The 13459-nt window shown below is 43.8% G+C and overlaps 1 protein-coding gene across 1 annotated transcript; it reads left to right on the top strand.

The window, feature by feature from the left end:
- The first annotated feature begins 254 nt into the window (after positions 1-254).
- Positions 255-12922, top strand: KDELR2 (KDEL endoplasmic reticulum protein retention receptor 2). The gene is made up of 5 exons (XM_080556666.1): positions 255-495; positions 6461-6561; positions 9526-9684; positions 10666-10918; positions 11708-12922. Exons 1-5 carry the CDS (start codon positions 405-407, stop codon positions 11740-11742), a joined length of 639 nt encoding a protein of 212 aa, XP_080412792.1. The 5' UTR covers positions 255-404; the 3' UTR covers positions 11743-12922.
- The last annotated feature ends 537 nt before the right edge of the window (positions 12923-13459 follow it).

Below are 13459 nucleotides of genomic sequence, written 5' to 3' on the forward strand. Positions count from 1 at the left end.
GGAACAATTTATTTGAATTTTTTTTCTTGGAAGATTAGCTCCAAGACCTACTACTACGACTACAGCTATCACTACCATGCTTGCTGTGGGAGCGCCATCAGCCCCGATACCGCTCCTGCCTGATGAAAAACCTCAAATCCACTCATCTACAAAGCTCAAAACAAAAAGGATCGGGGGCTCCCCCGTCAGAGGGCTGAGGGCGGCCCCGGGGCCTGGGCCGGGCCGGGGGAGGCGGCGCCGCTCCCGCCCGTTTCCCAGGGTGCAGCGGGCGCGGCGCTGCCTGGCCACGTCCCCGGGCCACGTCGCTCGGTGCCCGCTGAGCTTGCGCCATCTTCGCTCCCCGGCTCCCGGGCTGCGCCTCCTCCTCCTCCTCTTCCTCCTTCTCGTCTCGCCGCTCCGCCGCCATGAACATCTTCCGCCTCACCGGGGACTTGTCCCACCTGGCGGCCATCATCATCCTGCTGCTCAAGATCTGGAAGAGCCGCTCCTGCGCCGGTGCGTGTGGGGGAGGCAGGCCCCGGAGGGAGGGCGGCGGGACCCGGGCGGCGGCGGCTGAGGGGGAACCCCTCAGGGGCCGCCCGTTGCCTGAGGGAGGGGACGGCCGGCGGTAAAGCAGCCGGGGGTGGTGTCGTGGGGGGGGGTTGCGCCTGCCTGAGGCGCCCCCTCAAGGCCCCCCGGTGGAGGCCGGGCGGGTGCTGAGGGGCGATCGCTCCCCTCAGCGCCCCCCCTCGGTCCCCCGCACCCGGCAGCGGGGAGCACCCCCGGGCGGGCGCCGCGGCGGTTGTCCTTCCTCCGCGGCCTCAACGGCCGCCTTTTCTTCGTGCATTAACCCCCGGCAGCGCCGCCTCGGCCGGTCCCGGCGGGCAGCCCCGTGCCCCCGCCGCTGCCGAATGAATGGGGCCGGGGGGGGGGGCGCCGGGCCCGGGGCTCGCACGCCCGTCGCTGGCAGCGCCGCTCTGCAGGCGACGTGGTGATGGGAGCGGCTGGCTCGCAGGCTGCAGCTCCTGAACTTTCCCTCCCTCCCTTCCCCCTGAGCTGCTCAGCGCTCCCGGCGGGCTCGCCCCGCTCCCTTCTCCCCTTTGTTTCCCTCTGCTCCCACCCCCGGTACGAGCCCGTTCGCCCTCCGGGCCGTGCCGCCGCCTTCTGCAGCCTCGGTGCTGCCGGCTGGAAGGGAGCGAGGCCGGGCCGGGGCCGGCAGCCTTCGTCGGCCTGCTCTGACGTGGCACCGCGGAAGGTGGGGCGGGGAGGCCCCGGGGCTCGGCCGCCCTCCGGGCTCGGGGCCGGGAGAAGCCCCGCGGCCACCGAGCAGCGCCCCGGCCTCCGGCATGGCTAGGGAGGGCCGGCCTCGGCCTCGGCCTCCCTTAACCGCCCCGTGCCCTCTGCCTGCTTGCCGGGGTTGCTGCGGCCTCGGGGGGAGTCGCAGGCAGGTCTCTGCACCGCTGCACGGCTCCAGCCAGCACACAGCCAGGAGCTTGGCTCCGAAGGGGCATTTCTGCACCATGCGTGGGTTAGGTGGATCAGGCTGGCAGGCCTAGAAGTGCTAGGAAGCTGCTAGGAAGAGTGATTATGCCTCAGATCGGTTGGCCGTGTGTTGACGTGGAATAACGTGCAAGTACGCTCTGGAGCAGATGCATCTGTGAAGTATTTGGTTAAGGACATGAGGAATTAGTTTAGGCTGCAACCTGAAAGAACTGAGAATGGGGAAATTAAATCTCATTCAGCTTACAGGTAAGAGGAAGTACAGGTTCTCTATGTTTTCAGGTCAGGTTGCTTTTTGCAAATCACTTGGTAGCGCAAAAGAAAAACCCTAGTAAATGAAGGACTTTGGTTTAGAACAGTCGTTTCTTTATGCGTGAAGGTGTCAAGTAAATGACTTCCCAGTTTACATACAGTGATAGTGCAGAACTGTCATTTCTGAGGCCAGGGAGCCCAAGAGCTCTTCCCTAAATGAACGTTCCTGGCTCGGGCTCTGGTGGATCAGGCTTTCTGTCTAGGTCTGTCAGGAGAGGATCTGGCCCCCAACTCTTCTCTGGAGTTCTCTCCTCCTCCGTCATACTTGAGAAACGCTATCAAGGCTACAAATGACTAAAGAGTTAACGAACTGAAAAATAATCATGTCTTACTGTCTGAAGAAGAACAATGAGAAGTTTTGGTGCAAGACTAAAATTCTGGTAGCATTTTATCCAGGAGATTCTTAAGTGACCTTTGTACACGAGATTATTTACACAGCGTAGTACAGCATAACCCAGTCCCATCTTTCTGTTTAAAAAGTGATCTGTTGTTTTCCTTGGGTCAGTTATGACTGAGGATCTCTGCTATTAGGATTTTACTTGTAGGGAAGAAGAATCATAGCAGTCATTTTTGGTACTGCCTTCTGCAACAGAGAGAAGTAAAGGGGCCTGTATCACCCTCAGCTCTTCCCATCGCCAAATCAGCCAGCATCCTCCAACACAAGCGTACCTGCATGCACTCGTTCAGTTGAAAAGCCTGCTTCGTTCATTTTCCTCAGCAAAAGGCTGAAATACTTTTTGAGTGGGATTGTTTCATGGTGTCTTCTATTTCTGCCTGTGTCTTTAGGAGTAAGTCCAGATTCATTGTACCTCCAGTATTCGTGTCAGTAGGCCTAATGAGTTGGCTAGGAGAACAGTGCCCCTGAGGAGCATGGGGTTCTGTTTTGGGGGGCTCCTTCCTGTACTGGTTTGTTGTTGTCAGTTGCAGTTTCTGAGGATAAAAGTTTCATAAATACAAATCCATATAAAATACGTTTATAAAGTTCACGACAATAACCCCTAACTAGTTGCCAGTAACTGTTCAGCAGCTGCTTGATGCTGTTATTAGAGGGCTTCATGCGATTCCTTTACATTGCATGGTCAGCAGAGCAGATTATAAATTAAATAAATGTATGCCCTATGGTTGTTGGTGACTAAGGAAACCGAGCAAACCAGCAGCTGGTTTAACTGTGTGCTTCTGAAGCAGTAGAAGCTTAGAAAATAAATAGAGGCTTCTAAATGATTGCTGAACTGCAGGCTGTGATCCATGAAGAGCTGGCAAACCACATGGTGCCGACTCCTCTCATCTAGTTGCATCTGTGTGTGTCTGAGGCCTTTGTTCCAGGAGGAGCTAGGAGGCCTGTAAAAGCCGCTGGAGCTGAGCGGGAGGCAGCCCATGTACCTCTGCTGCGAGCTCCTGCTTTCTGAAAAGATGTGTCAGTCCCTGTTCCCTTCCCTAAGAAGCGAGTCCTCTAATTGAAGAAAACTGATGAGGCCAGGATAATTTGCGTTATGAAACAGTCTGCGTTTTCAGTGTTTGACGAGCTTAATCTATTTCTTTTTTTTCCTAATTTAGTCAATATGCTAAAAAGATAACAAGGAAAAGCAAATGAAAGCAAATCAAGTCGTGATTTCAGTGCTGGCAGGGCAACAATTTTTTGCATGAGTGGTTATTTGAGTTTCCACATTTAGAATTTGAAAAAATGTTCGCCACTCCAAATAACAGCTCAGAAATAATTACCAGGAGCTGTGGAGAATGCTGCAGGTAACTCTGTTATTGACTCTCCTGTCATGATTAGGAAATTCATGAGACTTGAAGAATCCTCTGCTTTCAGACATTGTCATGTTCAGACTGTATTTTCTAATCCATTCCAAGTCAAATTAGATTGTTTGCGCTGTGAATTACTACCTGAAAATTGATTTGCTTTTCTCAGTGTCATTTGTCAAATGTTAAAGGTGACCTGCAGTTGTGAGGCTGTCAAATTATATGCTGAATATTCTCTTCTTTTTTTTTAAAAAAAAAAAAAAAAGCATAGGTAGTGAGTGTGTAACACTTTTGCTAGGTAATGTAGCTGTCTCACCCACTATGGACCAGACTGTATACTGTGTTGAAGACTTTAGAAAGTGCATTGACATTGGTTGTTGCCAATTTCTGTGTTTTCTCAGAAAACACTGCTTTAGGTAGGTTTGGAATTTCATTTCTCTTTTTGAAGGAACACTTTGCCTTTTAGTTAATAAATTTGAGTTTAGAGTTAGGTTGATTTTTTTTTATGTCAGCATTTCATTAGCAGAACCAGAGAAGTTGTGGTTCTGTGACTGATGTGGACTTCATGCTAAACAAACTATTTTTTATTAAATTCTACAAAAAGTCTGTGAGATTCCATGACTGTGTACAGACTGGCTTTCTGCAGATCTCACAGCTGTGATGTGCAGCTCATGCTCAGTCAGGTAAGTGGTGCACAGACTTCATAGCCAGGCTGCCTGAACGCCTCTGCTGTGCAGTCTGTCACACCACCGAAATCACAACAGCAACTGTGGTTGATGAGAAAGTATTCCAGTTTCAGCGCCGCTGTCCTCCTTGTCTGTGAAAATCAGCAGAGCTTTGGAAGAATCTCATCCTCTTGCTTTTAGCCAAGCAGAAGTTGAAGGAGCTTTTCCTTGCGTGAGGGTGAAACACAAATGAGAGGTTTGACTCCTGAAAATCTGAGCCCAGAGCTTTGGAAGATGAAGAAATAAAAGTGTGTATGTTTAGCTGAAGAGCTAAGTAATGTGTGAGGGAGGAGGAGCAGAATGACAGCGACGTGGCTGCTCTGTCCCAGATGACAGCCACGAGCCCTGGGCAGCGCTGTGCAGGTGTACTGATACCTTTCCTAACATCTAGAAGTGCATCAAGTCCTTTCAGCAGAGTTTGTGCCGGTGTCCTCCCTGCAGTTCTGCTAGAGAGTAGATCTTAGCTTTCTCCCAGTTTGCCTGGCTCCCCGCAGGCCTTTGGTTTAAACTTTGAACCTTGCCTAGTCTAGCCAACTTAACTTGAAAATTAGTTTAGCCTTGGCTTTAAGATGTGTTTCAGGAACTTGAACTTTTGACTATAATAAACCATTGATCAATAATTCATGTATTTAATATGCTTTTCTTCTTGCTGTTTGCAATTCTTTACTGAAAGAACGTAGCACACGAAGTAGCCGAGCATCGTTACGCGCAGTGGCGTGATGCCGCGCTGTGATCCACGTGGCTTTCTGTGTCTGCAGGCTCAGACTGCAGGGCAGGGCTGCAGCTGGGTCTGAGGAGCGTCAAGTGTACTTTTCTGTTAACTTTGGAAAGCTGTGTCTTTGTTTAGTTTTTTAAATGGGGCTTTTGCCTTGCAGTTTTACAGTCTGCATAACAAAGTTTTGAGGCACTCACCGTTTGCTGTACTACGCTTGGTAATTGACAGTTGGGCTGTTCTCTAGCTACCGCCTTAGGTTTACCTGAACGGCTAACGTCTCAGGTACAAATGTTGCAAACAAAAACCTTCTAATTGTTATAATTTCAGCCATTCCTGTGCTTCATCTGTGAACGTAAAGTCCCTTCGTTTGGGGCAGTGCGGTGTTTCCTAAGCCTAAATAGAAAAGGAGTTCAATAACCATAGCACACAGCCTGCCTTCTAATTGGTTTATGGCACTGTTAATGAAAGCTGTTGTCAGAGTGCTGGTGTAAAGGGACGAGGATTTTCAGCCTTGCATCGTAACCCTTTTCTAGCGAATAATTTCCCATCTTGTTTTCTGAACAATGTTTGCATGCTTAGCTAAACAAATTAAGCTATTTTCCCACTGGATGACTGAAAACAAGAATAATTGTAATAACAAGATAAAGGCTTGGTGGTTTTGTGCCCCTGCTGTAACACTGCCACATCAGTGGTACGGCGTGATGCTTCACTTGAATCTTCAGAAGCTTTTAGTGACTGTGCAAAGCTTTAATGCAGTGTTTCACCAGTGGATGCTGTAGTTAGTGGTATATCTGCCTTTGGAAACTCTGGTGGCCAAAGAACAAAGGTTTTGATGTCTGAGCTTTGGCCTAAAGTTGAAAGTTACTTTGAAGATTCTATGTAGATGTCTGTTACTTTAGCTCACTACTCTGTTTTCGTAAATAGTATCACGTAGTAACATCTCTTTTTGACTGATAGAATTATTTTTCACCATTTGTTCCGTAAGTTTCGTAATAGAATTTACTTGAGTCTTAAAATCAATTAATTCCTTTAAAATCATGTAATTGGTGCTAGCACATTTTCTGATTATCTCTGGATCTGTAGTAGCTATTGCCCTTACACCTTTCCAGGTATTCATCTAAAGGTAGTGCATGACAACACCGACACTTGAAAGCTAATGCAGCCTTGATAATGATAATGCAGAACAGATAGCTCATAGGTGGTATTTTTGGAGATTATACTAACTACTGTGAGTGACTTCTAAGTAGTGCTTGCGCCTTTTCCAGCACAGCAATGTGTAGGTAGTGTACGTTCACACTGCTGAGATACAGCTATCTAACTTACTGTGCTGATTGTGCAGCGTACTTCTGTAAGCCTAGTTTTTGTCCTCATTTTGTAATCAACTTGCACAGAAGTAAGGGGTATATTCTTTCTCAGCCTTGGCATCAAGTGTTTTAAAGAACATCATCGCTTTTTGAATAATTAATTATTTCCTTTATTGCTTTAGGTATTTCTGGGAAAAGCCAGCTTCTGTTTGCACTGGTCTTCACTACCCGTTATCTGGACCTCTTCACTTCATTCATTTCATTGTATAACACATCTATGAAGGTAGAGTATACTGAAGAGTTAGAAAAGCTAGTGTTGTTGCATGCAGAGTGCATAATTTCATTAATCAAGGCCTCTTTAATTGGCCCACTGCACAGTTAGTGCAGAACAAATTCTGGAAGGGCTTTGGATAAAGAACATGGAAAATGGACTTAAAACCCTACTCTTTCTACACTCTATGTGCAATTATCTAAAAACTGTTTGTAAGGGGTACTGTGACACGTAGAACAAATGCCAGTTTGGTTATTGGAAATAAAAGCCTGTGGCAAAAAATGTTTCACATAAATTGTGTTTCTCACATGGGAGAGTAGAGCTTAAGAAAAATGGCTTTTTGCACGCTACAAGGTAAATTGGTATTCATAGTATTCTGTAGCCAGAATTGCAGCTGATGTCTTGTCCGAGGCTGATCAGAAGTTTTCAGGAGAGTGCTTTAGGAGCATAGCTTCCGTCTGATTATACCCCTTTTGTTTGTCCACTGAATGTTAGTGAGCTCAAATTTGTTTTTGTTAGTTCTGTTTGTTTGTGCTGTTTATGATGATGAGTACAAGAAAATAAAGCATCAGACTAGAGGAGTGCAGCTTGTTTGGCATTTGTGGCACTGGAGCAGGCACCTTCTTAATCCAGTGCCTTTATTCTTGGGTTTCTTAATGCCTTTCAATTTTAGCTCAGACAAGAACATAACTTTGCCAAGAGGAAAGACTAGGCAGTCAGTAACACGAAAAGTACTGAAGAATTAAGGGAATAATACTGTAAAATAAAATTTTAGATCTTAAACCTGCTCAGGCTGCTGTCTTCTAACAAGTCAAATATGTGTATGATTATGTTTTAACATCAACATTCTAGATGAAGAGCTGTGGATTAAGTACAACTTCCTTGAAACACAAGCTGTTTTTCGTGGGGGATTTCTAAGACTATTGAAAGCTAGTGTTGGATGCCCTAAAGGAGCGTGATTCAGAGTCATGGCCAAGTGTCTTCTACAGCCCTTGTACCCAGAAAATGAATGAATGTGGGAAATCACACACGATACTCACTTGCATACTGAACTAACTTATCTTTCCAGCAAGGAGAGAGTGGTCCTCCATTCAGATCCAGTACTAACGTGTAAAATGAAAGCCTGTAGTTATAGGCTTATATATAACTACAGTTAAAGTTTCAAAGATTCCTACTTAAACACACTTTGTTAGATCTAACCGGCTTTTCAGCCCGTTGTAGTGCCAAGACAAAGCTGCTTGAGTGCCCTTAGCACACCTTCTTCTCTGCGCATATTCAGAATTATGTAACGTTACAAAGTTGTGGTAGGGAACAGGAGATGCTATACAAATAAGCTGACCCAGAGCATTGCTAGATAAGTTTTCTAGTCAGAGGAAGGTGCTGTAATCAGTGGCCAAAAAAAAAGCTGTTAGTTTCTACAGAGTTAGGATTTACTTCATTTTTTTAAAAAGATGTATAAATTAAACTGTAGGTGCCAAATTGAGATGTACTCGTCTGGCAGCAACCATCAGATATTTAAGAAAATATGTATTTCTCCTGTGTTCCAGGAGTGTGTGTGTGTATATATATAAATATGCAAATTGGCACTAAGTACCTTTCTTACTGATCTGTAGACTTGAATTTTGTGATTTTTAGCATTATGCATCTTACAGTTGATTTTTGCATAGCACCTGTATCTGAGTATTGGATGCATTTCTTTTATTTTGGTATCTTTGAAAATGAAAATAAAAACTTTTTGATTGCCCCAAATACACTAATTCTCATGAAGAAACTTCCAGTAAGGAGTTGGGGTTCATTCACATCCCTTAGTGCCTTCTGTGACCGTACCAATTATGATTAGCTTACAGCTGCAGTAGGCATTCCTTAAATCTAATATCTTGTCACATGGCCCTTTATCTATGGCTAGTCAGGGTGCTAGTGCAATAAGTCTTTGGATTCTGAGCTCCCTAACATTTTATTTGTGGTATTTTGTATTTGTGAGCACTGCTTTTAGTGATGAACAGAATCTGCAAACAGCGGTTTTTGTTTTAAATTTGTTAATTCTCAGTTGTGAAGAACCTATGTTTAATGTAATAAATTGTTTGAAATATTTAATCTTTCTGATGAAACTGAGGCAGATGCTAAATTAATTGTCCAGTCTAGTCTATGGTACCATGTTTTCTTCAGTACACTGTGAGCTGTGTCCTGATGGTGGCAGATTGACCTTCAGAAAGTCATGTATTCTCTCGATGACTCTGTTATTCATCTGTAAAATACAGCTATTTACCCATTCCCCAGGGAACAGGTATGAAGTCTACTGTGCCATAACAGTTAGAAGTAGTAAGGTTAGAGATGAACTGAAATTAAAACTGAACTCAGGTTCAATGCTTCTGGCAGTCTTCTGGCTTTAAGTTTTATGGCCTGTAGGTTGGTGGAAGACACTGGCCACTCTTCTGATTTAAGAGATGTTTAAAGGTCTGAATCAAATCAGCTAATTTGTTAGACATTAAATGGATGGGTCTGCGTGGGGCTTGTTCAATACATTTTTAATTGTCACATGAGCCATACTGCCCCCAGGCTTTTTGAATTCAAAAAGACCTCTCCCATAATTATTGTATGTATACGCATGTACATTTTTCATTCAAATGTTTTGGGCTCTGCAGTTGCAGAAGTAGTCTTCCACCTCCAGTCTGTTCTGTACTTCTGTCTACGCAGGGAAGAGTCTTTGAAGAAACTTCTGACAATCACTTCAGCCAGAGGCAAGGTGACATTTGAAAACATCATTGGGTCGTTGGTTTTGAATTATTACTCTGCTGAGAAAAGCTAAATGCCACCAGGTAGCATGAATTTGCAGAGGCATGTAAACAAACAGTATACAAACAGCTAAAAAAGGCAGAGCTTACTCCTTTTAGTGTCTGGGAATGTCTTTGCTCAGTGAGTTTGGTGTAATCCTGCAGCCTCTGTGGGTTGTTTTTTTTTTTCTTTATTATTCTTTAGCTTATCTACATTGCTTGCTCGTATGCCACCGTGTACCTGATCTACATGAAATTTAAGGCCACCTATGATGGAAACCATGATACATTCAGGGTGGAGTTTCTGATAGTTCCTGTCGGCGGCCTCTCGTTTCTTGTCAATCATGACTTCTCTCCTCTGGAGGTGAGTTGGTTATGGCAGGAAGCTACACTCTTTTCCTCTAAAATATGTAGTACATGAAGGTAAACATTCTGTAGCTTAATATGGAATGTTTAGAAAGACGGCTGTGTTTAGTAGGTTCGGGCTAATCCTGTTTCTGTAATGCATCTTTATGTTATAGATGGCTCTGCAAATTGAAGGCACTTCAGGAGCCTAGCATTATTAATTAACATTGAGTGTTCTGTTAAGCGGAAGGCTGTTTTCTTTCCCAGTGCACTCTGATTGTCACATTAATTCAAAAGAAACCCTCCTTTTGTTATGTTTGCTGAAGAAATACCCCAGAATGCAACTTGTGAGTAGTTGGTGCCACCTGCTGAAAACAAAAGAAATTATACTTGTTAAATGTAGCTGTGTTTCCCTATCAGAACTAAATATGTGTAAAATGTAATCAGAGTTCAAACAGGTACATCTTTACACTAAATAAAGATAACTTTAGATGCTTATATTGAGTGGGCAGGCCTTTTTTATATTCATTGGAGTTACATGATATAATTAGTAAAATAATTTTAATTGCCATATTTTGAGATTTTGTTTTAAACTTTGTTCTGTTAACTTGTTCTTTAAACCAACTGATTGAAAAAGTTTGAAAAACATGAAAGATAAAGGACTTCATCTTCCGTGCAGCTTTTCAGAGCATCAGCTCTATACACCATGTTTCATGGCATTGTGTATCCTGAGCTGATAGATGCGTGCCAAGTTTCCTCATGAGTAAACCTGTATTGGCAAGCTCACCAGACAGCTGATTTGGAGAGTCTTGTCTGTGAAAAGTTGTTTCCTTGTGCCATCCCAGGGCTGACTTAGCTTTTCCTGTACCAACCATGGTTTGCCAAAATACTGTATCTGTTGCTAACATTGATACAGAGTGAAAATTCAAGGCAATTCAAATGCTTTCTCTGCTTCTGTTATCAGTAAGACAGCTGAATAACCTGTGTTGTTTCTTTTCAGATATTGTGGACTTTCTCCATCTATCTTGAATCAGTTGCTATTCTCCCTCAGCTTTTTATGATCAGCAAAACTGGGGAAGCAGAGACCATCACTACTCACTATCTTTTCTTCTTGGGTCTGTACCGTGCCTTGTACTTAGTCAACTGGATTTGGCGCTACTATTTTGAGGGATTTTTTGACCTCATAGCTGTTGTTGCTGGTGTGGTCCAGACCGTTCTGTACTGTGACTTCTTCTATTTGTATGTTACAAAAGGTGAGTATTGGAATAACTCGTAGCTTCAGGTGGTAGAATGTAGCAATTAACAGATTCATAAGGATCTACTGTATAGACATTATGAAGTTGTTAATTCTGTGTGCAAGTTATCACTGTAATCTCCTCGATAGCTTTAATCAAGTACACTTTCTGCTGGTTTGGGGCATTTTTGAGGACTGTTTTGAGTACAGATAAAATTGTGAATGTATAAATGATCTGATAAACTTAATTGGCAATTATGAAAATGAGTATGGCTAAATACACGTTGCAGTTTTCTTCTGTCAACAAGCATGATTCTTATGTTTTTACTATCAAACTACTTTTAGTTTAGGTTCTACACTTAGAGACAACTTTCTCTGTTCTAAATACCTGAGGAGTCCAAAGGATTTTGGTTGTTTATGAATACACTAAGCATAGAAGCCGTTGTTCCTGCTGGATCTATTAGTAATTCTGCTCTTACTGGTATTCCAGCATCCATCATATAACCACAAAACTATGCGAATGTGGCTGTGTTAGGCAAAACTGTAAGAAACCACAATCACAGGCTAATAAGTCGGATGAGGCTGAAAAGTAAGGATACCAGGGTGTCACAAGAGGGCAGAGCTGGAATTGTTACTTCACTGTAGTTTTACTCGTCTGTATTCAATAGAGAGGGAAGTTGGGGAGAGCTGATGGCAGTGCATCCCTTCTGTAACAAAGTGACTCTACAATAGGTTTTGGTCCCTTTGAAGTTTTGACAGTTGTGTGCTTTGTATTGCTAACTGTTTTCTTTCATATTTTTCCTTACAGTACTCAAGGGAAAGAAGCTCAGTTTGCCAGCGTAAGTGCCAAAAAAAACATCACCAGCATCTGTCCTTTTGGATGCTTGGACAGAACAATCCTTATCACAAGCAAAGGTGAAGATGCTTGAGACAGAAAGTCAGAAACACAGCTCTTTATAGTGCAGGTAGTCATCAGCGGCTCTGTAAGAACGGAGGAAAAACAACCAGCAGATTTCTGTTTGATGCATCTTGCCTTTATCTTTTTTATTACTATGTATAAAGATTTTTTACATAAAGAAACTTATACTGTATTAATAAATTCAGTGTATGGTTTCAATTGGAATAGTTCCAAAAGTGAGATTTTTGTGAGATTGTTTATGACCAGGAAAAAGTGCAAACTTTTTTTTTTAATTTTCAAGAATTTCTTTGAAATGACTGATTTTTTTTCTTTTTTTTTTTCAGTGCACAAATATGTGCATCCTTGATGGATGGTAGTCATCTGTTCTTTCCCTTTGATTCAATTTTCATTCCACTATATTTATTTTTTCCAAAAGGTGAATATATGTCAACTTAAATCTGAAACCACCAATGTTTGATGTGATGTGCTGGTGCCCAGTCTTTGTGCCATCTGCTGACGTGGAGTTCCTTATTTAAAATGTATGTTGGTGCCAGAAGGGGAACAGTCACGTTCTGTAGTTGTCCCCCTTCTAAAACAGGCTGATGGCAAGAGGACAGTCAGGAAATCTCTTGTGGCCACAAGAATGCGCCCTTTCCTGTTCTGCCATGATGTTTGGGAAGGTGATCCCAACAGTGACAGCACTTGGCAGTGCAGGTTGTGAAGGGTGGGAGTTGTGGTTCTGTTGCTTAGTGACAAATGTTTGTAACTGTATTCTTTGTTCCGGAAAAGAAGGTTAATTATCTTGGATGTACAGCCCTGCTACACCATTGCAGCCATAGAAATGGGAGACTTGTAAGTTGTTGATTACAGTAATCTGTAGGTGATCATTTTAAACAATGTCTACATTTTCCTTTTAATGAATGCTTTATAAGCAACATCCATGTTCAGCTTCAAGTGGTTTTTGATGTCACTTTTGGACAATTACTTTTTTTTTTATAGACTTTCCAAAATCAGCAGCACCAGTTACCATTCTTTATCCTTTAAATGATTCCCTTTTTTTACTGAGCTGTTGCATGATTTATCCTGTGTTACCATCCTCAATAAACACTTTATGAAATGGTGAAAGCGTTTCTTTTATAACTCCTGGATTAAAATTTTTCTTTAGCCTGAGACTGGAAGAAAAGTTGTGGTAAGAACAAGCTGTTTGATGTCATTGTTTGCTTTATTGATACAAACTTTTCTTCAAGGATTTGAGAGGTGTTGTCACTGAATGGAGCATTGGTGACTTGGTTCTGTTTGTTCTGTACGAGCTCCATCTTCAGCCTGGCGTGACAGGGTTTAAAATGGAGGAATTTGGGGTAACGCGACGAGCGGGGCTCGGAGATGAAGGTTTGGTTCTTTTATGGTTTTGCTCAGGACATCTTTAGGAAATTGTTTGGCTTCTCTTAGTTTACCACGACTGTTCCCCTGGTTAGAGGTGTTACCGTTCCTAACCCTCCAGGGGCACGGATTTCTCTGCTCAGCCTGGCTCTAACCCAGCCGCGGCCACACGGCTCCGTGGGGTGGGGGGGGCGGGGCGGGGGGGGGGGGGGGAGGTGGGCAGTGGTCCCCGCGCACGCGCCTCGGTCCCGGCATCTTTAGCGCATGCGCGCGGGCAGAGCG

The sequence above is a fragment of the Anser brachyrhynchus genome (genome assembly GCF_964034855.1).
Source record: "Anser brachyrhynchus genome assembly, chromosome: 15".
Taxonomy (NCBI): Eukaryota; Metazoa; Chordata; class Aves; order Anseriformes; family Anatidae; genus Anser; species Anser brachyrhynchus.

Coding starts and splice junctions, on each gene's coding strand:
- KDELR2 (XM_080556666.1), top strand. CDS start 405: ATGAACATCTTCCGCCTCACCGGGGACTTGTCCCACCTGGCGGCCATC. Junction 496..6,460: donor GAAGAGCCGCTCCTGCGCCG/GTGCGTGTGGGG, acceptor TTATTGCTTTAG/GTATTTCTGGGAAAAGCCAG. Junction 10,919..11,707: donor CTATTTGTATGTTACAAAAG/GTGAGTATTGGA, acceptor TTTTCCTTACAG/TACTCAAGGGAAAGAAGCTC.